Source organism: Gouania willdenowi, chromosome 11 (genome assembly GCF_900634775.1).
Source record: "Gouania willdenowi chromosome 11, fGouWil2.1, whole genome shotgun sequence".
In the NCBI taxonomy this organism is placed as follows: domain Eukaryota; kingdom Metazoa; phylum Chordata; class Actinopteri; order Blenniiformes; family Gobiesocidae; genus Gouania; species Gouania willdenowi.
This window is the reverse complement of record NC_041054.1, coordinates 12,679,051-12,705,969: the sequence shown is the minus strand read 5'-3', so window position 1 is coordinate 12,705,969 and position 26,919 is coordinate 12,679,051. Positions and strand designations below refer to the sequence as shown.

The 26,919-nt window shown below is 39.5% G+C and overlaps 1 protein-coding gene across 16 annotated transcripts in view; it reads left to right on the top strand.

Annotated features, from left to right (window-relative positions):
- The window catches only part of kcnq4 (potassium voltage-gated channel subfamily Q member 4), a 62,577-nt gene that overhangs the window by 30,612 nt on the left and 5,046 nt on the right, over positions 1–26,919 (top strand). Inside the window, exons 2-14 of one of the 16 annotated variants that reach the window (XM_028461836.1) lie at positions 11,912–12,002; positions 13,843–13,969; positions 14,120–14,295; positions 14,878–15,003; positions 16,497–16,607; positions 16,697–16,792; positions 16,873–16,961; positions 17,604–17,729; positions 18,111–18,131; positions 19,001–19,057; positions 21,039–21,268; positions 21,355–21,454; positions 26,446–26,577. In XM_028461836.1, the coding sequence (XP_028317637.1) occupies positions 11,912–12,002; positions 13,843–13,969; positions 14,120–14,295; positions 14,878–15,003; positions 16,497–16,607; positions 16,697–16,792; positions 16,873–16,961; positions 17,604–17,729; positions 18,111–18,131; positions 19,001–19,057; positions 21,039–21,268; positions 21,355–21,454; positions 26,446–26,577 (1,482 nt within the window). Of the gene's footprint in view, positions 1–11,911; positions 12,003–13,842; positions 13,970–14,119; positions 14,296–14,877; positions 15,004–16,496; positions 16,608–16,696; positions 16,793–16,872; positions 16,962–17,603; positions 17,859–18,110; positions 18,132–19,000; positions 19,058–21,038; positions 21,269–21,354; positions 21,455–26,445; positions 26,578–26,919 lie in introns of all 16 variants that reach the window. The other 15 variants (XM_028461830.1, XM_028461831.1, XM_028461829.1 and 12 more) reach the window with 15 other exon arrangements.

The following is a 26,919-nucleotide window of genomic DNA, read 5'->3' as shown; positions in this document are numbered from 1 at the left end:
GTGTTACCAGTCATCATTGGTGTACAGTTGTCTTTTAAAATAATTATTGTTTTATATGTATGTGCATTTATCTAGTGTGTACTAGTCGTGTATTTGCTTGTAAATTGAACTCCATAGTCTGAAATGAAGAAGGATGAAGATGATGATGATGAGTTGACAAAAAAGGCCATTGAATTTCATCTTGTGTTAGCAGGAAATATATCGTTAAAATTGGATTCATTAATTTAATGTTCTGATTTTGCAAAACCCAATTATATTGAAAACTTTTCAAGCATAAATTTCATATTGGTGATATCAACCATAGCTAAGCACAAAAACTCACTTTTGAGTAATTGTAACGCAAGTCACTAGTATTTCTAGTAAGCATCGTATGCTAATAAGGGAGAGGATAATTTATAGTAGACTGAATTAACAATTTAAGCATTTCAAAAAGAGTAAAGTGAGTGTGAGATGAAGGCTGAAAAATGAAACACAAGATATGTTATAAGGAGGTGCTTGTATGTTATTGAGGGATAATGGTGTGATTGATTGGCCACGGTTACATGATGTTTTTTTAATTTGGAATTAGTTATTCTGAATTAAATCATTCGGAATTTAAGTGATCTGTGTCGTGTTTACATGGAAATAGTAATTCTAGAACTGAGGTTTACATGAAAAACCAGGTAATTGGCTTTAGTTAATTTAGGTCTGGAGGTTAGGAATAGGGATGTAACGATTAATCGTAAGGCAGTTAAAAATCGATTCATAGGTATCACGGTTGATATCGATTTTCTGAAAATTGAATCGCAGTACTTTTTATCCACAAGTGTAGGCGGCGGGCGGAGTCTGCTAATACTTTCTTTCTGGCTGCCTTCTACTCTTAGATATGTTAATAAATGATTCATTACCCCTTTAACACCGAAAGAATATCTGTAATATTACTTGAATATCTGTAAAAGTCACGTTTTTCTATTAGCTCTGTCTGCTAGCATAGCTTCTCTTCTTCACTGCAAGATATCTGCATGCCAGCCGACCACTGTTACCAGCGCCCTCTGCTGGTCCAAATATGACGTAATTTTTTTTTTTAAAAGTCCAATTGTTAAGGCACAAAATACATTTTCAGTTGCACTTTTAAAAAGAAAAAGAACTATTATGCAGTTTTGCATTGTTTATTATAGAACCAGAATTTAAATTAATAGGCTTCATTTTCATTTGTATTATTCCTTTGTTTATTTCATTCAAGGTTTATTTTTAGTTAAATTGCATTGTTTTGAATAGTTTATCAAGGAATTCTTTTGACAATGAAAAATAAAAGGAAAATGGTACCGTATTTTCTAGTTTTCTTCCCAAAAAAAAAATTTGTCTACAGTCCCATTTTGTAAAATAAATCGTGAGAGAATCGTATCGTGAACCCAGTGTCGTGAATCGAATCGTATCGGGAGTTGAGTGAATCGTTACATCCCTAGTTGGGAAGGCTCTGATTGGACAAGGGGCGAACACGACGTATCACGTCTGTTGGGAGAAACAAACCTTTTATTGTCGGCTATTACACAGAACACCACACATGAGAACTGTTTTCACTAGGGATGTCCCAATACAACTTTTTCACTTACGATATGATAGCGATATTGCAGCCTTGCGTGTCGGCCGATACCGATATTGATCCGATACGAAATCAGCACAAATCATACATACTTTTATTACTTATTTTGTAGTGTGGAATGTTAGAAAAAGCTTGATCAAGTGATGTTAAGCAATTTCCCGCTGGGATTAATAAAGGAATTCTGATTCTGTTACTCACTCAGAACAATAGTTAGCAACAGTAAGTTACTTTGTTGGAGTTTGAACCACAGTCACCTATGGATAGAAGTGCTGGAGCGGAACATTTTATCGGAGCGCTTATATCTGTGATTTTAGATGCAGTCCGATAAAATCTGATATTCGTTTTCTGGCTGATATTGGACCGATTTTCGATATCAATATCGGATCGGGACACCTCTAGTTTTCACTTTTATTTTGATTGTAGTTTTGAAGCAACAGCTCGACAATAACACACGGTTTCAGTTTGGTCTACGGAGCAGAAGGGAGACAGGAACTAATCACGGGCAAAAAGCCCAGAAAAACTCAGGAAAACAATCACCAGGAATATAAAGTTTCTCCCTGGTAAAATATTGTAGCTCTAACAACTGGTAAAATGATAAACTTGATGATATTATAGCCTGTGAATGCAGTACGGCGACACATTTACTCTGCCTCCAGGTCCAATAATTTCATTATATCCATGTCTTTTAAGGCTCTTATTAAGTAGTTTCAGATGGAGTCTGGGCCGCCGCCATCTTGGATTGTGTCGTCACCAGTGCGTCATTGCCACAAGTCGCGCAAGCGCAAAACGATCCGAATGAACTTAAAGCAGCTTGAACCAAGTGAAGTGTTTACAAGAAAGAGGAATGATCTAATTCAGAATTAAAAACGGAATAAACCAGCCACCTACTTTTGAATTAACGTTAATTCGGAATGAAATCAGCATTAGGAATTATGTGTTTACAAGGTCAGGTTAAAGAGGAATGAACTTTTATTCCACTTTATAGAGGAGTTAAAGCTCCCATGTAAACGTGGCCATTATGATGCTGATTCTCCTACAGAAAAGTGATCAGACTGTGTCACAGGGCATTCTGGAACCTTTTGGTGCATGTGATGTAGATTACATTTGTGTTTGTTGAGAGTTGACCAGCAGCTCCGTTGGTGACGCAAAGTGCTGCGACTGGACGTGAATAATTGATCCAGTATTCTTCTTGAAATGGTAAATGGTAAATGGACTAGATTTATATAGTGCCTTATAACCACACTGAAGCAGTCCCAAAGCGCTTTACATATCAGCTCATTCACCCAATCACTCTCACAGGACTGCCATGCAAGGCGCTAGTCGACCACTGGGAGCAACTTAGGGTTCAGTGTCTTGCCCAAGGACACTTCGACACATAGTCAGGTACTGGGATCGAACCCCCAACCTCTCGACACAAACCACTCATTTTAATGCAGAGAGCCTCTCGTGTCACGCCTGCCCCTTCCTGCTCAGGTGCCAGTGCCAGTTGAGTCAGCTCTTTTTCAAGTGAAAAAGTACATCTCGTCTCCCGTTTGTTGGTGTGGTGGTGCTTGTGTTCCTTAAAAAGTTTACCATCGCAAAAGGAGGAGGTGGAGGTGGGAGGGGGGGCCCACCTGAGCACATTTTGTCACTATTTAAGGGGAGTGAAATACTATTAATATCCTTATGCTGTTCTCACCTCTCTTGTCCTCCTGCTGACAGCCCTCCCCCTCCATCTCACCACCTTTAATGCCTCTCCTCTATTACTGGGTTGTTTCCTCACACCAAGCTGCAGTTAAAGAGACGATTGTTGATTTCTAAAGGGACATTTTACATCTGGATATTTGTCTTTCCTGCTTTGAACAAACTAATTGTGTTTGTGTACTCAGATCTATGTGTTTACTCGTGTATGCCCTTGCTATCTGTACACGTTCGATACTGACACTGTATTGATGTTTGTAAAGCGGCAGAATGTGAGCAGATCGCTGCTCAATGCCTATGGGTTGGTCTGGTCTGGTTTATACACAGTTAAAACAACACATATTCACCTGAAATTTGTAGACATACTTGTGTAGAGTCTCAGATTGTTTTGTTTCAAAATTTCCCCAAATTTGTTCGTTAACCATTTTTTAAAATTCCATTTTTATCGGCTTTCCCTGATCACATGTCATTACTGGCTGCGTAATAGGGTAATTTGAATTAATCATTGTTAGAGATGTCCCGATCCAACTTTTTAATTTCCGATATGATACCTATATTACAGCCTTGCGTATCGTACGATACCGATATTGATCCGATATCAGCATGAATCATACATATTTTTTTTTTTCTCGCTCTCTCGTTCTCTTATCTTTAATACAATAATAAATACTTATTTTATAGTGTGGAATGTTAGAAAAGGTTTGATCTAGTGATGTTCCTCAAACAGAGAACAATAGTCAGCAACAGTAGGTATGAGAAAAACTGACCCATTTATTATTAACCAATTGGTTACAGACATTTTTAACCTTCAACATAATATCTACAGTATTCTACAATTGAATAAAACAGATAAAAAATGAATTGAAAAAACAACAAAAAAAACTTTGGAAATATTAACCTAAAATGCAGTATTTCGGTAAGGATTTAGTCTGTGTCATATAAACAAGGTGAACTCTGTAGTATTGCATCATATTTTGAGCTAGAATTGACAAATCTGTCTCACTGACCACTGGTTTATTTAAAAGAAAAAAAAAAAAAATAGCATGTAAATCAGTGACGTTCTCCCAAAACATGCGTTAGGGTATTATCTCTGTCATATTGCAAATTCTGCTTGTTGTGGTTAAAAAGTAAATAAACATAAGTGCTATTCAATTTCAGTTTCAGGAAGGTAATCTCATATTTTCAATACGTTTCCTGCAATCATGGGAAAATTGGAGGCGCTACTTGTGTAAACAATAGTTGTGTGCTGACTCAGCTTTTTTTTTTTTTTTTTTTAAACAAATGTAAATTTAAGAAAATACACATCTTAAATTGTGCTGTTACTCTTTTGTTAACTTGCAATTGTGCTGCTGCAGAGAAATAAAAGCACTTGCACATGAGTTTACTCAGAAACTATAGTTGCAGTAACAATATCATCCCCCACCACAAAGTGTGAAGGGGGTTTGAGCTCTGTTCGTGCGTCCATCTGTCCGAGTTAAAGGGGACAGATTTTTTCAGAAACCGTTTAAGATAGGATAACCAAAATCGTTGTGTGGCTTCAGGGTATCAGTACCTTAATGGATTTCGAAAATGAGAAGTGCGCAATTATTTTTTCCAGAGTTATTGCCCTTGTTCTGTTTTTTTTACTTTGTTCGAGGTATCTTCAAAGGGGACAGCTTTTCTCAGAAACCGTTTAAGATAGTTAGTAATTTTATATTTTCATGTGATAATATTTTCTTATGTATAAATCTAAACTCTTAGATTTAGGATATTTAGGAAAAGGTTGTGAGTTATAATGACAACCAATCTGGGGGGGGATGTTGATGACTATGTCTTTTTTTTTTATTTTTAAAGGAATCTAAAAGGACTCAAATACCAGAACAACTTAATCTTTTCTCTATTTCTTTAACTTGGCTAAACTTGGCATCAGGTTGCTTAAAGTCCCTCATTTGTTATCATTACCTCCTCCCTTTGCTTTCTCATTTGCGTGTAACTCCTTTATCATCCCGAGGTGATTGAATCAGCGCTGCATTTCCCCACAGTTCAAATCGGCTTCTTTGTGCCAGGTGAGCTGTGCTAGCAGAGAGTGCTAACAGGCGCACATTAACACAGTGTGATGCAGCGGTGCACAATGTCATATCTGTTTATTAGAACTGGTAATGCCTTTTCATCTCACTTCAATGTGCTCACAGCAGGCCAGTCGAAGTAATGTGAGATCTCCTCTCACGCTTGTGTTCGCTTACAGGAACCTCGCAGTAAAATCACCTTAGATCGCTCCCATTAAAAGCTATCTGGTTGCCATGAAGCCTGCTAAACATTACATTGTTTCCTAACTTACCAGCAGCGTGACGGCCCTCTGGAGCTTTAGTGGCAAGAGTCAAGTAGTGTGTACTTAGCATATTCATAAAGCCAATTCTGTAGTAAGGAAGTGAATAAATAGGACATGCATTCGCAGAGAAAGATGACTTTTTCCATTTCCTTTCCTTTGCTTGTATCTAGAACAGGGTGTAGCGACCCACCATGACCAGATACTCACACTATTGGGTTTTGTAGAAGAGTCAGATAACTTTTGTGAGTAGCAGAGCATGCACTATTCCTTGTTTACAGTTTGGGGACTATTATTAATGCGGGAGTGTAACAGTGCTGCTCGATTCTCCAATAAATAGCATCACTGGCTCACATTGCAGAGGTTTGTGGTTCTAGCCCGACCGGTGATCCCCGGCTGTGTCCAAACCCTGCCATAAACAGGCCTGCACTGACTCGGCTATGATTGGCTCCAGAGCCCGAAAACCTAGAAAAGCAGGGGTTGGCAACTACATCTGTCTAAGGGCCAGAACTTTGCCAGGAGACAATTTAAGCCAGATTCTCTTGTGTATTATATAAATATTGTTGCATAGCCTGAGTGATATTTGGACTTGTTATTTCAAAATGTTATGTGTCATATATTAATATCTGTCATTTTAGATAATATAATCAATCCCATTAGACATAAAACAGATATTCTTATTGTTACTGCCAAAAAGGTAAGAATGTCACCAGTGTTTCTTTATCATTTAGTAAGATTATGTCAAAAATACTTTACAGATTGACAAAATTTTCTCCAAAGAGTTTCAAAGATGGAAAAATCCCTATCTCTCATCATTGGTGAAATTAAAAAAAAATTATATCTTGGTTCATATTTGACTGAACTTAATGAAATGTGACTCAGTTATGCCGAGTGGGTACATCACTTACCCCACCAAGTTTCAACTGTATCGGATCAGATTGTGCATTTTATTGCAATTTAAAAAAAATGATATTTTAAAGGGGGTAGTAAAGCCCAGACCGTAATTATTAATGTTGTTGATCATTGGTCCAATATCTGCCAATAAGGATATTTATTTGGCACATGGCCTAGGTTTGCGCTCTAACTTCTCTTGTTAGATATACTAAATTCCCTTTCATATTTAAGTTTTTTATTCCAAGGTACAAAGGAGAAAAATAGTAAATTATGAGAATTAAATATGATTAAAAGTGGCGAGAGTGGACATTCACTGTTATTAAAGCCATGAGGACATGCATACAACAGTAAACTCAATAGTTAGATTTAGTGAATTATTTGATGTAAATGAAGATATTTAGTATTCTGACAAACAGAATCAGAATTCCTTTATTAATCCCAGGGGGAATTTAACAAAATGCTAGCCTATTTTATCCGTATTTTGGTCCTGTGTTGTTAAAACAGACAAAACTGTAAATGAGACAATGCAATTTCAAATTGTAAACCTAAAATCTTTGATTTTTCCTAATTGGAACAATATTTTGCTGTTTTTTCTGATTTATAACTATTTTCCTGTGTAGATATTTTGTTGAGGAAGGTTTGACTTTCTTCTCCTGCTCCTGTGAGACTGGCCTTGCTGATTTGGTGGATTTGTGCTCTTTAACTGACATTTCCCTGAAAGGAAGGGAAGAATGGAGGGGGAGTAGATGGTAATACTGGGATGGTGGAGAAAATGTGCCCTCAGCAGAAATATGACTCCCTCTGCATGAATCACGCATGGCCTAAATATCCCCTCATCTGTTTTGTTAAATTATGCATTTATTTATGTGTGTGTTCATATATGAACTCTACTTTTTATTCATTGGAGAAAATAAAACCTATACGAGCACAGGAGACATCATGGTGAGTGTTTAAAGTCCCTACAAGGAGCTGGTAATTAAAAACAACACATATTAGTAGTACAACATTCACAACATGGCTTTACTCAAATGCCAGGAATAAAAAAATATTTGGGTAAACATACAATGTTTGAATTGCTTACACACTCTGATACTGTATAAAGCTGAATGACATTGTGAAGGTTCTCACCCTGACTTATTTGTGGTGTGAACCAAACAAACATAATACTGAAGTTGTTCTTTCAAAGGCTCAAGTTAACTTTCACAGGTTTTGTCACTCAACGCCGAGAAGGATTTTACTGCTGACTGCACAAACAGGTCCTTCAGTCAATTATTGTTGTGTTTTAACAGCCAGGCTGTTCATCACATTATCTGTGCTGTCTCTCCATTCCCATTAAAAACAAAGCAAAACAGACACATTTTTTTCATATTGACCAATTTTTATTTAATTTGCGGAAATGTGTTGAGGAAATTTGCAGGTATTTAGAATTTTTTCTTTTATTTCTTTCATCAATATGTGATTAAAGATGACTGTTGTCATATTAAATAAGCACGGGAAAACTGTGACCCCCTGCAAATACTTTCATTGAAGTTTCATTGAAATTGAAATTTCATTGAAATTTAGACCACGATTCTTCGGACCGAATCGGGATGTTCCATATTCACAGTGACTATTACTAGTAGGAATAGGAACGCACCCTCTCATGAAGTGACTTCTTTCAAAATAAAATAATTACTATGTAATATTAATTAGTTTTATATCTTACCTCATTTTTTCATTGAGCTCACTTGGGAGAGCTTAAGGGTTCAGTGTGCATTAACACATGCACACACTTCCTAAACTGTCCTCAATGCACTTTAAGTGTAATGGTGTCCTATTGCAGGTAACAGTACTTCAATAAAGTAATGCAAACAAATATATGGAGGCCTTTGAAGAAAATGAAACAACATGTTTTTTGTTGATTGTTCTGGGTGTTGGGAGTATTTTGACATTCTGCAGTCAGATCCAAGTCTAACAGCTTTTAATTGTTATTGAACACTTCCTCGTTTATTTCAGATGGATCAGGTGGGCTTAGTGTGGATGGCCTTTCTTAAATCTTATCATTTTCTGCGGGATGTTCTTTTGTTTTTGTAATTCTGTGTCTTGTTCAGATTTGTGCATCACCAGCTGTCCGCTTATTCATTGTCTCATGGGCACCTATTTTAATAAGGCAGCTTTTTAATTTGAGGACATGAGATGGATACTGTCTCACGCATATTAGCACTGTAAGCGACCAGCTGATCGTATTACTAACCATAGAGAAAGGTCACCATTCTGTGAGGCGATGATGGCTGCCAAAAAAACTTGAAGTGTGTTGTGACTTTGTGTCGTGGACCAGCAGCTGCCACCTGCCTGACATTGCCTGGCTGTGCTGCGTTCACGCTAGTTATGTTCCAGCAGTGGTTCTGTGATCTTTCTTGTGTATTTTTATTTCCTGGTCTCAGAAACTGTCTGATTGCCTCGTGTTTCCCATTACGGAGCTGAACAGCTGCTGTTTTGCACAAGTGCTTTTTAAGGCGATTCATGTTTTAAGAACAGTAGCTTTTTTTACACTCAGGTGAATGGTGATGAGTGTATTTTTAATGCAAATATAAGATATTATGTCTGCATCCATCCACGCATCCATGTAAACAAGTCCTGGGCTGAACCCATGTGGGGTAAACCCAGAGATTTGCTTTGTAACTAAACACTTCCTTTTACGATAGGGCTCTGCTACACTCTTAATGGCTGCTGCTGCTGCTGCTGCTGGTGGTCTCTGCCTCCCACCATTCACAGTCAATTCTTCCCTCACTCCTTAATTGTACCCTGTCACCTAAACTCCTCCTCCAGGGCCAGGGTTAGACCAGAGACCCTCAACATATCTAAGGAGGCCATACCTTCTTTTTTGGAAATTCAAAAGTGACTTGGGCTGTGTTCGAAATGGCATACTCTGTACTATGCACTACAAACTCAATATATACTGTCTACTACAGTGGGGCAAAAAAAGTATTTAGTCAGCCACCAATTGTGCAAGTTCTCCCACTGGAAAAGATGAGAGAGGCCTGTAATTTTCATCATAGGTATACCTCACCTATGAGAGACAACATGAGAAAAATACATCCGGGTATTCCTTGCGTACTCAATCTTCCTATACTTTCTAATGTGAACTCACTACATAGTCATTTGGAACTAATCGACATTCCACCTGCACACACTGGTAGCACACATTCAATAAAACATCATGCTTAACGGAGACCAGTTTGGTAAACGTGGAGCTGTTTTTCCACTGTTACAAAAACACTTCCACTAAAATGACACCTAGCAATGACTTTTCCACTCATTAAGTGGGACTGAGTGTCAGCGCAAGTATTTTCCTCCTCAGTACAGTTTACTATTTAAAAACACAATGTTAATATAAACTGAAAGCAGCAGAGCTGAGGTTTGTTGATTAATTATTGGCACATTTTTTTCAGGTTGACATTGACGTGTTTTAGCTAAAGATGATTCTCTTTAAATAAACTAACCTCATGGATTCCACAGATTCATGAGTTTTGCTGTTAGTAAGATGTGTGGTAGGTAGTAAAGTAAGTCCTATGCAGTCTTGTCCTCTTCCAGGTTGTTTGTCTTGGACTTATTAATGTTGAGATGTGACTTCAAACACACTTAAGTCACACTAAAGAAGTGAAGTGTTTACATTGATATGAGAGCACCTTGAACCTGACATGCATTTTAATGTATATTTATGTTGTGTGTTTTAGAGTTGGTTAAGTTAAAGTGGCCAATACTCCTTTAGGACTCGAGGTTCTTTAGATTCACTCACAGAACTATAACATACAGCACTAGACTGCAGTGCACTTCACTGTGTTACATAATATTGATGGTGTGTGTGTGTGTAGCTATAATATGAGGTTCTTTTCTCCTGATTGGCTTCTTTCCCTCTTTCACCCTCCTGACCACATCCCCTTTGTTCCTGGCTCACCTGCTTTACATTTCCTGATTAATTACCTGCTTTTTTCGGGTGTCTTTTGGGTTTTTCTGTGTGTTGCCCTCTGTTGTCTTTTTTATTGCACTTTTTTTTTTTTAGCTGTCATTTCAGTAAATTTCTCCACTGCGGGATGAATAGAGAATCTATCTATCTATCTAAAGGTGGAGTCTGCAATCCTGTTCAGAAACACTTTTTGTTATTCTGCTTGAAATTGTCTTTCCATCAGTACACAAAAGTTGAGGATTTTAGAGGAGGTCAAAATTGCGGACTGCACCTTTAAGCATGTCATCGTTAATCTTTGTCTAAATGCTGAACTGTCTTTAACGCCTGGAGCTTCCAGCCAGCTGAGTGAAGTCTGAGTAGCTGCTCAGTTTTCAACATTCTGACTGGTGCTTCTTCTTTTTTTGTCTGACAGTAATAATCACCATTTTAGAGTTTCTGTTACTCTGTCTAACTACGTTTTTTTGGAACATTAAGGGCCTATAATATATCTAGGGTGTCTCTCTGTTAGCGTGCTTCACCTAACCAACCATTCTCCATCACAGGGCAGATGTACTACGAAGCTGGTTATCAACATGTTAATTTAACCCAGGGTTGCCTAACCTAGATCAATGCATGCTCACATAAAAAAAGGGTGGAGAATGCAGCATCTGACCAATCACAAACACGGAAAAACCGTGTAGAGTAACTTATGTCATATGAGTGTATTTATTTATTTTTTCATAGGAGTCCTTATGGACTGGACTGGAATACATTGAACAAATCCTGGAAGTTAGCGCGATAAGAGAAAATCCAGCTTCGTAGTACAGGCCCTAACAGCATATGTTCTTTGTGTGTTTCTCTAATAAAGATGCATTGTTTTTGGTTTACTCACTGTTTAGCTTTGAGGTGCATGTGACAGGAAGTATATTTTATTTTTTAGATAAATCGATAGTGTATACTTCATTGATCAAATGGCGCAAAAAAATATGCGAAAGGTTGAAATTGACACTTAAAAGTTTGTTTCCAACCTCACTGTAAACGCTCCGTCTGATGATATTTTCGCACATTGCATTGTGGGATGTGTAGTCGTGTAGACACGTGCGTAGAAGTGTTTTTACTTCATTCTGTAAATCACGGGAACAAACCAGAACAAAAGTGGCCAAGTGAATCACTGTAAGAATGAAGTGGAAAAAAAACTTCTTGGCATTCATTTACGGGACTTCACGTCCCACAATAAAATTCACAAAAACATAAACAAATAGTGTTTACGGTGGAGATGAAGACAAAATTTCAAGTGTCAATTTCGTTTAAAAAAATTATTGTTTGTTGCAGCTTTAAACTAAAAAATTGGGCAAGTGAATAAATGGTTAAACCTGTCATAAAATACTTAATGTTTGCATTCTTTTTTTGCTTTGTGTAGACAGTAAATCAAGCTTCTTTTTTTTAAAAAAAAAAAAAAAGGTTGAATGTGTAAAAAACAACAACCAGAAACTAAAAACTGTAAATGTTTCCACATGTCTTTCAGCTTTCTGCTGGTGTTCAGCTGCTTGGTGTTGTCCGTGTTCTCCACCATCCCTGACCACCAGAAAGCTGCAAACCAGGGCCTCTTCATCCTGGTGCGACTCCTCACATGTCACAGCTCCACATCAGCGCACACACACTTTCATTCGCTGCCTTTGAATGCATGCCATCTCACTTACTCCAGCACATCCCTATGAACTTGCACACATGTGGTTGAGGCAAGGACAGCTACGTAAGCAGGTGCAAGGATTCAGGTATTGTTGACTCCACAGGAAAATACAGACACGAGGCATTAATCTTTCCCTTATCCCAATCCCTTAATCTCCCCTCTTCCTTTTTGCTTCAGCTGCTTTAAAGAGATGTAAAGGACACTTAACCTGACTGCTGCTCTATCAGAATCAGAATCGGAATCAGAATTCCTTGTTTATCCCAGGGGGACATTGCTTTTGTAACTGCCACTTAAGAAAAAAGAATAAAACGTTAAACAAAGACGAAAGAAAGAATAAACATTAAAATGCTGTTTCCTCCTCATCCTCATGTGGTTTTAACGGCAGTACCATTGATATTTCTATTCCTATTGTTCAATCTCAATCAGTCAGTACTAGGTTATTGCTGTAAATTCAGTGTTAGTGAATTTACAGCAATATTTGCTCAAAAAGCAGATTAGATTATGTCCCGAGCTCTGATCTGGAAAAAAACAAACAAAAACAAAAAAGAGATGAGTAAATTACCTCAAGCACGCAACAAAAGACGACTGATTATACTTATATATACTGCTGACCTGAGTTCTGGGTTTGCACTGTGGGAAGAACTCTGTAGAAAACCAATGAGATCATGAAAACTCCTTTTATCCTTTTGGAAGAAAAGAAGCAACTGTGTTACCCATATGATATTTAATAGAAATAGATTACAATACGTATTTCCGTTGACTAGTCACGTGACTTTACAAACACCTGTCATTAGCATTAATAGGGTGTCATGAAGGCTGTCATTAAGTGTTGTTCATTACCCTAACCCCACTAGATCCCTCCACCTAACCCAAAAAATGCCAACATAGCTCCAAAGGTGTCATAATTTAGCAAACAACAGTTAAAAGTGCAGTCCGCTACTTTCAGTTCCCTCTCTCCCACCTCCTTCCTCGCTGCTCTCTTGTCCTGCCGCCAAACTTTCCAAAGTCCCTCCCTCAGAGGAGCTAACAAGCTAACATTAGTCAGACAGCAACATCTCAGTAATATAACATGCTCTGTTAAAAGCATATTACTGCAGCGCTTCTCTCTCTTTATGTGCACACACCTCAGCAGCAGCAACAACACATTGTCACTTACTGCAGCCCAAACGGAGGCTGCTGCGCGCACACAAACAAACACATGCACCACAGAGTTCTAGTGTAACATTTACAAATCAAACATAATGTAAATCAAGCAGCAGTAATTACCTTTCAAGCAGAAAAGTCACCAATTCCATATTCTACTCCTCCAGACCATACACTGTAAAAACAAGATGGCGCTACAGCCCCGGGAAAGGGGCGGGACCTGTGAGACAGTCCATCAAACACAATCCTGGCTCTGATTGGTTCTTTTTGCTCAGTCGCGGTGCATTCTGGTAATCTGTCAAAGGCTGCAGAAGCAGCAGGGGGCGGGGCTCAATGAGCCTGTTTTTTTTCACACAAACTACTAGTTTGATGTAAAGCTGTCCTTACATAGTGACAGCTTTAGCAAATAGGACAAAAAGTTACTTTTATAGGAGTTGAAGACTGCACCTCTAATGACAGCCTTCATGACACCTTATTCATGTTAATGACAGATAATGACAGCTTAATCTCAGCCTTATGTATAAAACTTGAAGTAAAGTCTTACCGAAGATATTATTCAAGACAATATGATATTTCCGAGGTGTTTCCACTGCTTTACATTTTGAAGTATGTGTGATTTGCAGGAGTTTGTCATGATTGTGGTGTTTGGCTTGGAGTACTTCATCAGGGTCTGGGCGGCTGGCTGTTGCTGCAGATACCGGGGATGGCAGGGACGGCTCAGATTTGCTCGGAAGCCTTTCTGTGTCATAGGTTAGTGTGTGTGTGTGTGTGTGTGTTTGAAATCTGTGCCAAAGTACTTTGTGTCCACGTTTAAAAACAAAACAGTGAGAGATCTCAGCAGCTCATGAAGATATCTTCTCACCTGTCATCTGTTCTTTGGTGTGAACTTTCTCTCCACAGACTTCATAGTTTTCGTGGCTTCGATGGCTGTGATCGCTGCAGGAACGCAAGGCAACATCTTTGCAACTTCTGCCCTTCGCAGCATGCGCTTTCTGCAGATTTTGCGCATGGTTCGGATGGACCGACGAGGAGGCACCTGGAAACTACTGGGCTCAGTGGTTTATGCTCACAGCAAGGTCCCAATAAATGTTTATCATACAGATTTTATCAGAGCAGCTTCTCCTTTTATTATGATATATAAAAACATGTTTTTACATCGCAGCCAAAGAACACATCAATGATTATTATAGCAGAGGAAAGGAAGCTGATTACTGCCTTTTAAAAGGCTGACAATGACGAATATATTGGTTACTGATGGAATAAATAACCTAATAACTTCCATTATTAAAGAATGTTTAGTGAGCTAATGGATGGCTGGCTGTTACCTGATTACATTCTCTGGTCTCAAGCATGAATTTTCCCTTTAGGTGCTCAATTTTCTCAATTAGTTGTTGTTATTGTGCTGACACTGAAACAAGACACTGTGGTCAGCTTTATCACACGTATAGACAGCTGAGATGATGATGGTGATGATGATGATGTATTGATGCATCAGCTGGCTAAGCTGAGCTTTCCAGCCAAGTCAAAGTGGAAGCCAAATGTGATAGTGATGAGAATTTAGCCGATAATGATGATAGTGATACGGTAATGACAACAGAGATTAGGATGCTGAGGATGCTGCCGGCGGCGGTGAGTGATACCTGCTTTTTGTCTCACAGGAGCTGATTACAGCCTGGTACATCGGCTTCTTGGTCCTGATCTTTGCCTCTTTCCTGGTCTACCTGGCAGAGAAAGACGTCAACTCAGAATTCAACACCTATGCAGACTCCCTCTGGTGGGGAACTGTAAGTAGTTCTTCATAGGCTTTCTGTGTTTGAAGAGGTGCTTGTAAAGATTTTTGGGCAGAATCTGATGACATATTGTTGAATTACATAACAGAGGCAGAAATTGTTGAGGTTGTTTGTCATTCAACTGATAATTTTTTTAATTCTTTTTCTTTATTGTTTTAAGTTTATAGTATGAATGTGGGATGACATCCGTTGTATTTTTAATCCATTTGTGCCTCTTGGATGAAAGAAAGCCACTATAAAATGGTGTTCGCCTACTACGTATAGTTCATGCATAACACTTGAAAGATTGTGAGTGAAGAAGATAAAAGTGATGCTACAGCAGATTGACAGTGACTGTTAATTAAGTTAAACGTCAACCAGGACCCGGTCAGGCCAACAACACCATCTGATCCACCCAGGACACGGCTCAAAACAATGGGCGACAGGGCTTTTAAAGCCGCTGCCCCCCCGCTTGTGGAACGCCCTCCCAGACCACCTCAGGGCCCCGCAAACGGTGGACATTTTTAAGAAAAAACTTAAATGTCACCAGAAACTTATTTTAACAGTTAATGCCTTTTTTAGTCCTGTCTTTTAATATATGTTGTGTTTTATTTTTCAATCCTGTAGCACTTTGAGGTTTGGCATCAAATGTAAAGTGCATTATAAATAAAACGTATTATTATTATTATTATTAAAGGATACCTGTAGTTGAAATGTATATCACATTAAATGTGTTTAATGTTTTACCAATAAACAAGCTTTTTTAAAAGGGCAATAAACAAATTACATCGAACAGATTTGAAGTAGGGGGTTTTTTTTTAAATTCTGTGGGGATTTGCCGATTCTAGTGCAGTGTTTACTATAGGTCATACCTGATTTCTACAATTGTTCTCCTTATTTAGGTTTTTGTAGCGCTTCCTCCACATTTTCTTTAACATTGTTTTATTTATTATGACAGACAACACAAGGATATGTTGGAGTTACTTTGCACGTGTCTGAAGTTGTTATTGTGAGCTTTTGCTGCACATCGGAGCAACCACAGCCGGCAGGCAGCCTCAATGTTCATAAATAGGGCTCGATGGAGACCGGTGATTAGGAGAGAAAGTGGACTTACCACGGGACAAGTTTCCTGGCTGCTCAGCAAGGACCTTCAAAGGAAGTAACCTGACTAAACTGTAATCTTTTGATAGGGCTTGCAGTTAAAAACCCTTTAAAGAACAGAAATGAAACAAAAATGACCTTTTAAAAGATTTGTCTAGATTTTACTGATATTCACATGATGGATGGATTCTCACATCAAACATCACTGTACATCTGTAACTTTGGACTGGTAAAGTTTAGTCATGATAATGTACCTTGACAGTCATAACCACTTCTTTTTCATTCAGAGGGACTTTACAAACGTATCAGTCCAGACTCCATACCATTGCTTCGAGTTATGTTTAATGTAAAATGTGTGTTGACAGAGTCATAACAGTAATGTAATTATTGTTGTTGTTTTAACATAGATAACTTTGACCACCATTGGTTATGGAGACAAAACCCCACGCACGTGGCAGGGACGCCTCCTGGCCGCCGGCTTTGCTCTTCTAGGAGTTTCCTTCTTTGCTCTGCCTGCTGTAAGTTCCTATTACAACACACAACATCCCAGTCAATGACACAGTTCTGAGTGTCACTCCTTACTTTGATATGACTTTTTACATTTTAGGGAATATTGGGCTCAGGCTTTGCCTTAAAGGTTCAAGAGCAGCACAGGCAGAAGCACTTTGAGAAGAGGAGGATGCCAGCTGCAAACCTGATACAGGTTACTGAGAACACAAGAAACGTGCACAGTCACTAGACAAAACCTATTGGAAGCTTCTGTTCACTCTGATTCTCCTATAGGCTGCATGGCGTCTCTATTCTACTGATGCCAAACACTCCTATCTAACAGCGACCTGGTACTTCTACGACAGCATGTTGCCTTCTTTCAGGTAGGGGCTGAGCTCCAGGCTTTCTGATGGAGGGATTTAGCCAGTGATAATCTGCGGCTGCATTTGTTTGGGGTGCTGTGATTCATGCAGACAGAGATTGGAAAGCAACATCACAGAAATATCTGACAAATAATATGTCATAGCTTTGGAGTTTAGAAAACACCAAACAATATTTGTCACGTTTATGCACACGCCTGATAAGAGGTGCACATCAGTCCTTCACATCGACCAAAAAAACTTTTTTTTCATTCAAAGTGTAAGATATGAATAGTGACGACTCCCTTCAGTTTTTCCATTTATTTATTTATTTGACTTTTTTTTATAAATCTTCAGTTGTGGTTTTTATTGATTTGTTCCAAGTTGTGGTTTCGTTGCATTTATGTATTAATTTAACTAATTACTTAAAATATTTACTTAAAAGAAAGGGAACACGAGAACCACATCCCATGTTTTACTTTAACATTAAACCTTTTAAAGTTCAATTTCGCTTTCAAGATGTGGAGGTTCTCCCGTTTCCCTTCTCTTTTGAGTGTTTGAACTTTGGATTTGACTCTTTTGTTGTGAGTTCTTCATCATATTGGTGTTTTTTTCTTTGTTCATTTGTCATGTTTCTTTTCATTCGTTTGTGCACGTGGGTGTCAGAGAACTGACGCTTCTGTTCAGTCACCTCCAGCGACAGCGCAACACCAAGAAGATCCTCCAAAACTCCTACCACACACTGCTGTCAGGGCTGCGGCCCTACAGCACCCCCTACCTGTCGGGGGACAGGTACGCACCTCGCCACATCCTACAGCCACACAGAACACCCAGGCAGGGGGCCAAAGGTCAGCCCACCGTCACACGGGCACCAAAACACAATTCAAACAACAAGGACTCACTGAGCAGCACATTCAACAGGTGCCCACATACTTTACTAAAAGCTGTCTGCATGGTGTGTGGCATCTCTAACTGTCAATAATCTGATATGAGAGCACTGTGTTGCAGGCCCTCCTGCCTCTCTGCACCTTTGCCGTTATAGATGCTGCTCTTGCCATCTCCTCCACCTCCTGCTGTTCACTCACCATGTTTCCTTTCTTTGTCTTCCTTTTCTTTTTCTTTTGGTTGTGTCTTCTCTGTGCCATCCATCCTTCATCCTGCATCTGTTCTCAGGAAGGCAGAAACTTCATGCAGGTTTGTTCTCCCAGTCATTAGCTCAATGAGACCTGAGGCAACAGTGACATGCTTATCGCTTTAAGACTCAGTGCGACGCTCAAGTGCTTCTCTTCTCAGAGTCAAAAGAAATGAGTTTCAAATGCACGCACATATTTATATAGAAATCTGTGTGCACATTTTGATGATTTCATCGTTTTGAGTTTCTGTGAAACAAACGATTAAATCTGCTTATGGTGTAGCAAAAAGGGCAAGTCAGCAAACATCACACCTGGCTTAAAGGGATATACACACAAATGTTGCTCCAAGTCTGTTTGGGTTGAAGGGTTTTTCTTGTTAGAATGGATTTTGTTTCCTGACGGATTATTTTTCAACCCCTAAAATAGATCCTCGGGGACAAAGGGATAATTGCGTAGATGCTATTTTTGATTTAGGATTTCTTAGATGAGTTTAGCACATTGAAGCGTTTGTATAATCCAAGTTTTCCTGGAATAATTGCAGTCTCACCATGATGTTTAATGGGCTTTCTGATGAATATACTCAGGTGAAACACTACGTTCTCTCTTGGCATGATCCCTCCCTTCTCTCCTACTGACCACACCCACCTTCTCGATCCTCTCTCACTGTCTCCATGATCCAAACTTGCCTCATCGAAGTAAGATTTCCCTTTGTAAGTAAGGTAACCAGCTATTTGAAGTATTGAAACACTACTCTTCACCCTTTTATTTCATCTCATCCCTCTGTTCTCCCTCCTTTGGTATGTTTTATCCCCTCTGGTTCACTGTGTAACCAGGTTGAGCCCTACAACTACTCATCCTTCCTCTCCCTCACCTCTCTCCACTCCTCTTCCCTCCTCACCCTCTCTCCCTCTGCCTTGTGTGTCTCCCCAGTCAACTACTTTCTAAAAAACGGGGTATCTTCCGGATTCATGCTGGCCGCAAGCAGAGGTATCCACGGCAACAAGCTTGAGCACGGGGCACGCTGCAATGCCATCGATGAATAATTCTGCTCCTATTGTTTTAACCTTCTTTAATTTTGCCTGAAATACTCCAAACTTTGTGGGCTTGTTTAGTAGCAGTGTTTGAATCGGGCACAGAATGAGGCACAATCACTAATATTCATGGATGTGTAGTCAGGAGAGTGTAATCAGAAGGTAAAAAAAAAAGTGTATCAGGGGTAAGTAAAAGTCAGATTAAATTGGGTTTTTTCTTCTTGCTATTTTTTCTACTATGTTTAGCTGTGTACACACATCACCAAAGTTTGCAGAGGGAACAGCTTATCAACTGTCATATTCAGTCAGTAGTTGTGGACAAACAAGCATAGGGAAACCACTTCCAAAAATAAAAAATGCTTTCTTAGGAAATCAATTGAAACACCCAGTCTGGTGAAGGGATAGAGAGCTGGGTTCCTGATTGGTTTGGGACATATTATTATTGGGTTTACAACAGGGGGACCAACATCTACGCATCTGGTCATTCCTTAAATTATAGAGGAATTCCCCTGTTTGCTCCATGTCTCACATTTCTGCCCATTAAACCAAGGACCACCATGCTTTTCAAACTAAAGTGGCTTAAACCTCACTGCACATCACTGACGCTGGCGATCAAACGTCCAAATATGAACAACAGATGTCAATACTTACCAGGCACTGCACTCTGGCCCACAAATGTCTTGCGTGAATGTTTTTGTTAAAGACATGCTGTGTTCTAAGTTTAAATTTTTTACTTTCTCGTGGTTTGAGATTCATTTTTGATTCTTTGCGTATAAATTATGTTGAACTTACCGCATAAAACATATAAAAACATTTATAGTCCTATGTGTTAATGTCTGCAACTATTTAAATCCTATATTCTTACATTTGTTTGATGATAAAAGAAAAATAAAAAAATAAATTGACCCATTACCTATGCCTGTTTGCTTCTGTCAAGCTCAGTGCTGACATTTTAACAATGTTTGAATACTAGAAAACTTCTTTTTGCATGTGTTATTTCATTTATTTAAAATTTGGGAAGGTGGAAGTTTTGAATGTATCAAAATCTATAGAAATTCTCCAACAGCATGTGCCCTTCACTTTGTCACTCCTATTTCCTCTTCTTTAACCTGATGCATTTCTGATTGCCTGTATGAAATGCTGGTTCAACTAACATTCCTGAACTGTTTAAATTTAATTTAAATGGTTGGCTGCCGTGTAAAATGCTTAAAACAGAGTATATCATCAGCATAAAGCGTAAATTGTGGGGGAGTTTGACCTTGCTGAAATTGCTCCATGGTGCATGACGTTTGTGTTTGCCTTATGGATCCGTGACAGTACACAACATGTAAGTGAGTGGAGAGTAGGAGTGGCCGTAAGAGCATGCTATAGCATTATGTTCTGCAATGCACAGCAGCTAAAAGGCTTTCCTCCTGTAAACTGGGCTTGGGCTGGTGGTGAGTGGTACAGGCTATACTTAATGAGACACTTTTTGTGCTGCTGCACTTGGAAGCCAATATTTTGTTACTTACATAGAATTGTAAATGGATTTTGGAAGTGATAGATGGCTCCTTTCCCACCTTCACGTTTAACTTTTAAGTTTCTGTCTGCGTTTACAGAAGGATAGAATCAGATTTAATCTATCCTGAGTGGTGCATTTAACCAAGCTACCTTCACAAAAACAGCTAATCTGTCATTCATTGAGGCGTTTTTGTCTATTCGTGCCCCTGTTTTCTTTGTTTCTGTGATGGTCAGATCATACTTTATTTCACTCAAAACTAACGACTTTCTAACAAGCTCAGAATTCCTTCCTGCTGCTTTTCCCAAGCTCCCAGGATAACTTTGTGAAGTTTCCCATTACATTCAAAGGCATGATATTGTGACCAATAACAAAACTCAATGCGCCCTTTGTTAGAAAACACTATTCATGTGTTTGAATTTCAAACCTTCACTCTCAGCAGTAAAATGGGTTTCCGGGATCGGATCAGGATGAACAATTCTCGTTCATCCCAAACAATTCGAAACAAGGCCTCACCTCTGTCCCCCGGCTCTGGTGTCAACCAATCCCCCAGTCAGGAGAACGTCCCTGAGACCACCAGCCCCGGAAAGGTGCAGAAGAGCTGGAGTTTTAATGATCGCACACGTTTCCGCACGTCTCTCCGCCTCAAACCACGGCCACCTGCAGACGGTGAGGGGCCCTTTGTCCTTCTCATTATTTCCATCATTTCCTAATAAAGTGTCTGCCTGAATGTCCTCCCTCTGTTTTGCTGGCAGTAGAAGGAGTTGGAGAGGACAGTGTGGAAGATAAGCCATATTGTGACGTGGCTATGGAGGACGTGATTCCAGCTGTGAAGACGCTCATACGAGCTGTCAGGTAAGAACTATCATCAACATTTTTAGCGGGCAAAATGACCCTTTTTCTCGAACACTGTTAAAAACAACGCCTTATTTTGGCTGACGTGCAACTATACTAGAAATTAAATAAATGCCCTCACTATTGGCGAGGCTTGGGAAGCAGTCAAGACATGCCCAGTGTATGCTATAAAATCTCCAAAGAACTATCTATGCTATGCTTACTACTTACTCAATACGCACTATTCACAATTCTCTGAATCCAACCTACTCGCCAGATAAGAGTCAAGGTGTTAGTTTATATAAGAGGGGCGGGGCCAACTGCGCTGGTTAATGATGTAAGAAGCCACCAAACCGTCACAAACCTCCATTCTAAACCAATAACGTCACCCTATTAAAATGATGAGTTTTTCAGGAAACACAAAAAACTTAACCAAAAGTGTAACACACTTGACATAGGCCATTATCTTAAAGGGCTAAAATCATATGATCTGATCAACTGAGGTTGTAAGTGATTTTACCATAGATGGCTGGTGTCATGAGGAGATGATTTAGGCAAAAAAAAAACAATTTTGACAAAAACTGACTGATGCGATTATTTTAACAGTGTGACGATAAGCAAAGTTTGATGGTAATAGCCTGGTTTCAACCCACAGAGGGCAGTCACTCGTACATTTTTACAACGAATTACACTAAATCGAAAAAGACTAAAATGTCACGAGTTGGACATAAATCAATCAAACACTACTTCATACCCAAATAATTTTTTTCAGCAGAATAGGTGTTTAGTTTGATTCTGTTGTAAAATGACAAAAATGACATGAGGTATTGCATGTCTGCGTTTGTGCATGCAAAGAATTTTGACAGTTTTCACCACCCTTTAAAGTTTATAGGAAAAGATGCAGGATTTAATGACAAGTCAGTGACTCAAGGGTCTGTTTGTTGCTAGTGTTTTAAGATTGCATTCACTTGTTCCTTGCCTGTGTTTGGCAGGGTGAATACAACAAGGCTTTAATGCCGTACCCAGGCCACCACTCAATGAAACGGTTCAAATGACTGGGGCTGACAACCAAATGTACAGAGAAAAAAGACACATGGGGCTTCCCTGTCTAGTACTGCAATAGTGGGCTCATTACAATCATTGCACCACACTATTCACACTGTTTTTGAGTTAGACCTACTGTTTTGTTGTAGTGTAGGGCAACTTTTGTCAAATCCAAAGGCGAGCAATATTTATTGACCGTAATGCTTTTCTCCATTAAGGTGCTGGTGTGTGTATATTCTGCTGACAGTGACGGAAATGTCCACTTAGGAAGAGAAACCGAGCCTGAGTTAGTTACAGCATGACAATGCTGCGTGGCTAGCTAAATTCATGTGTGAGCTAGCGTGATAACGGGAGGTCTATTAGAGAACACACACACACACACACACACACACACAAACGTATGCGTACACATATTGATATATTACAGCATGGTGACATAGTTTCCCAAGATATACCTGATATTGGTGTTGATTCACTCTATTGTGTGGCTACATTATTCTGCTGTGTGGTGCTGGACTTACCTATACACCATCTGTGACATGTTTTCTATGGAACCGTGTGAACATATGTAAAGCCCCCACCACAGACTTCTTAGCACACACAAATATAATCACAGAATAACTGCAGTTTTTCACTGAGGGAAGCAGAAAAACTACAACTGCTAGCAAACATATGGTGTTAGGGCCACGCTGGTCTCCTGGGGGAGGGCGGGTGGGGTGTTTGATGGGAGTGGATTATAATACCTCTGATTCTGGTCCCTGATGTCAGCACTGTACCCTTAGAGCATTTGTCATGGTAGCGTGACGCACTCTGTGATGCATCTGAAAGAGGTAGAAAACTATTGACTCTGAAAAATGTGAGCGGGGCAACATTAGGGATTAGAAAATATAACCGTCCTGTCAAAAAATGACCCAAAATAGTGTGACGAGAGGGAAGCCACATATGTTAAAAAGTTGAGAAAATAATATGGAGAATTTAGCTTCTTTTTTTTAAAAATAGCACACGTAGTGAAGGTGCAGAGTTGAATTAAGGGTAAAGTTGTCACTTCCTTCTCGTTAATGCTTGCTTTGTGTTGTCTGGGCTGTTTTTAGCCTGTTTGCATTGCATTGTTCCTAACTTAAATATCTTGCATGTGTGCTTCCTATGCAGAGAATAGAAAGAGGTTGATAAGAGATGCCATCAATGAATGTAGGGAAAAGCAAAAAAGAGTATTACAGTATGTGTTGAAGACATGAAAGGAAGACTCAAATGCAAATCCAGCAAAGTAGCAATACCTATAGAGCTAGTTAACAAAGAACGTTGAGTGATTGTTACTATCCACAGGCCAGGCTACTACTTTATTTGAACAAATGCCTTTTCTTCCTGCACTGCTCTTTCCAAACCTCTCATATGTCTGGTTCCTCCTGCACATCATCCTGAAAATCAATGTCCCCTCACTTGAAAGGTGGCTCCTTTTTTGGTGTCCTTTTAGATGAAGTTTGTGCTGATCATTGGGAGATGATATAGTGAAAGAGAATCACATGAAAACACACTGGTTTTGACTGTATAGTCGACATTTGCTGCCTTTATAATCCTAAACACAGAGGTTGAGAACATATAGGATCTGAAACTGATATAAAATGATGCTTTCTGACCCTATTGCAGGTTACTTTTGGTTGAATACATCACATATTTTTGTACACTAATACAATGTGCTGCATTAATATTATTCAGACACTGATAGGGCATCACGTGGTCACTGCTCGTATTGCACTTGAGTCATCAGATAGCTGTGACCCGAGCTGCACTGTACCACAGACAGTAGAAGAGACGGAGTTCCTGTTGAAAGAGCAGGTGTATGAAATGCAGGTGCTGAACATACGCACAAAGCTCCTCCGCACGGATCATGATGAATGCCAGTGAACACCGAACTGTACTGCAGGGCTTAATGCTGAGGTTTCATTTTAAATCTGTTTTTATAGTGGCTGTGTGAATAAAGGTGTTCATTTTGGTTATGAACAAATGGATTGGAAAAGAGCTGAAAAATGGGGAAATAGAAAGAATGTGAAGTGTTTTACTTCTGTGCTCTCTCTTCTCTAACTTTCCCAATATCCAACTCAATACTGCACAAAACAATACGTTTGTGTATATCTGCGGTCTCTGATGAATTTTCTGCTACATAAATCAGTTTGAATGTGCTCGCTATTTATAACTAAGGTCATCAGATTTTTTCTGTGGCTCTTTCGCCGCAATATTTTTAGGCTTGTATGTTATTTCACAGGATGTTTTGGTATGGATATTAGGCAAACATCCTTGACACATACCAATACTGGAGCATGCAGATTAAGTTTTGTAGGTGCAGGTAGTTGTCAAATGTGATCAAAATAAAACACGGGCCTGCAGTGGCTCAGTCTATTCTGCTCACAAAGGATTCGTGGCATCATCCTATTTGAAAACCATGTCATTAAATGTTATCTGATATCAGCGTTGCTGAATTGCAAAAAAAAAATGGGAAAAGAAAAGAAACAACTGCATTAGCTTTGCAAGCATTTTGTGGCCTTAGCAACTCTTGCATTGTCCCTTTCGAGCATCGGTAAAGTTTGATATTTTGTGCCCCTGCCAATGATTGGAAGTTATTAGGGTAGTGGGGGAGGGGCTCAGATCGGATAGCATATTTTACGAAAAGGTGGCAGGGATTCGAAGAAACCCTTGGAGGATCACACCTGAAACCCACCCTGGCAAAAAAAAAAATCTGCATCTACCTGCAAAAAAAAGAAAACAACGTAGGCAAAAAATAAACAAATTCCTCCCCAAATGCAGAAGTCATCAAGAAAGAGTGCTGTGTCCACTGATGGCCGCTGTGACTGTTGTAGACCTGTCCTCCCCCTCTCACTCTTCATGCACCTCTTACTTTTTTTGTTTGTTTTGTTTTGTTGCAGCACCGGTCCATTCAAAACACTGTTACATTGCTGTGGGGGCTGTAAGTGCCAGCACTGCAGACCTCAACAAAGGTGTTTTTTGGGAAAAATAACCTCTCCCGCAAGTTCAGATTTCACTGCTTGTGCATAAAGAGCTCATCTTCTGATCTGAGGCTTATTTTTGGAGATTTAGCAGTCCGAGTGACGGAGAGGATTTTCTTAGAAAGAAACGTCACTTCTCCTTTTACAGGTTACTATCCCAGGAAGGTGTAACAGTGTAGGGGCATTGATTCTGATTGATTGATGTTTCTGCTCCTTTTGTGGAGTCAGCATCTCTGACATGGCTATTTGTTGGTGCTGACAAAGGAATTGAAAGGTTCCACCCAGCACTCACTCGCACACGGATGCTCTCTCATCCCATTATCCATCGCACATCCTCTACTGCCTCCTCCATGACGTCCAACCAGAGTTGCCCGCGCAGTGGATGCTGTCAGGGACGTGTTTGAGGATTACAGAACTGCTGATTCAACACTACTTGGAGTGATACCCCCCCCCACGCTCTTGCTCCCGTGCAAGGGTGGTGGTGATGAGCTGTGTGTCCTCAGTGAGCAGGAGCAGCTGTTGTCCACTAGTGGTTTCAGCATAGCTGTCACCCTGACAAAAGGAGCACAACCTGCAAATAGAAAGGTGTGTGTGCACATGGATCTCTCTCTCTCTCTTTTGCTCTCTCTCTTTGTGTGTGTGTGAGTGTGACTCATTCCTATCTCCTCCCAAATGTGCTAATTGCTGAACCAGCAATGACTGATTAGAAAATGTCTCTGGGAGACTCTCCAATCACCACACGGTTGGTTTGTGACTGCTTTCTTTATGGGTCTGTTTGTGGACGATAAGGTCACGCTGACTTTAATTAATCTTCACCGAGTTGGCTGTTGTCATCTCAAAGCCCCCTGTGCCTGCAGTTTTCTAAAGGTTTACTGTACACTCATATGTGGAGATGCGTGGCATGATGCTCTTTAAAAGCCATAACACAGACTGGTGTGGGTGCCCGTGTGTGTGTATTCCTCTGTGTAGGATCCTGAAGTTCCTGGTGGCTAAAAGGAAGTTTAAGGAGACGTTGCGTCCCTACGATGTGAAGGACGTCATTGAGCAGTACTCAGCTGGACACTTGGATATGTTGGGACGCATCAAAAGCCTGCAAATGAGGTCAGCGGTTGTTCTTTTGGTTTATTATTATTGGTTGATACAAAATTTTTTGTATCAACTTTTTTTGTCTTATATATGTTTTTCAACAACTAAATCTGATCATTGAGTACATTGTGTCTCAGAGCTGAGTTCTTATTACTAAGTAAGTAAGTAATTTATTTATAAAGCGCTTTTTGCAGATAAAATCACAACGTGCTGTATAGAGCTGTGGAGAAATTAATACAACAGGTGCAACATCATAATAGAATAATAAAACATGGGTACATATACATCATAGGAGCAACAGCATAAAAGGATAATAAAAAATTAAAATCCAGTTAACTAAAAGCTTTTCTGAAAAGC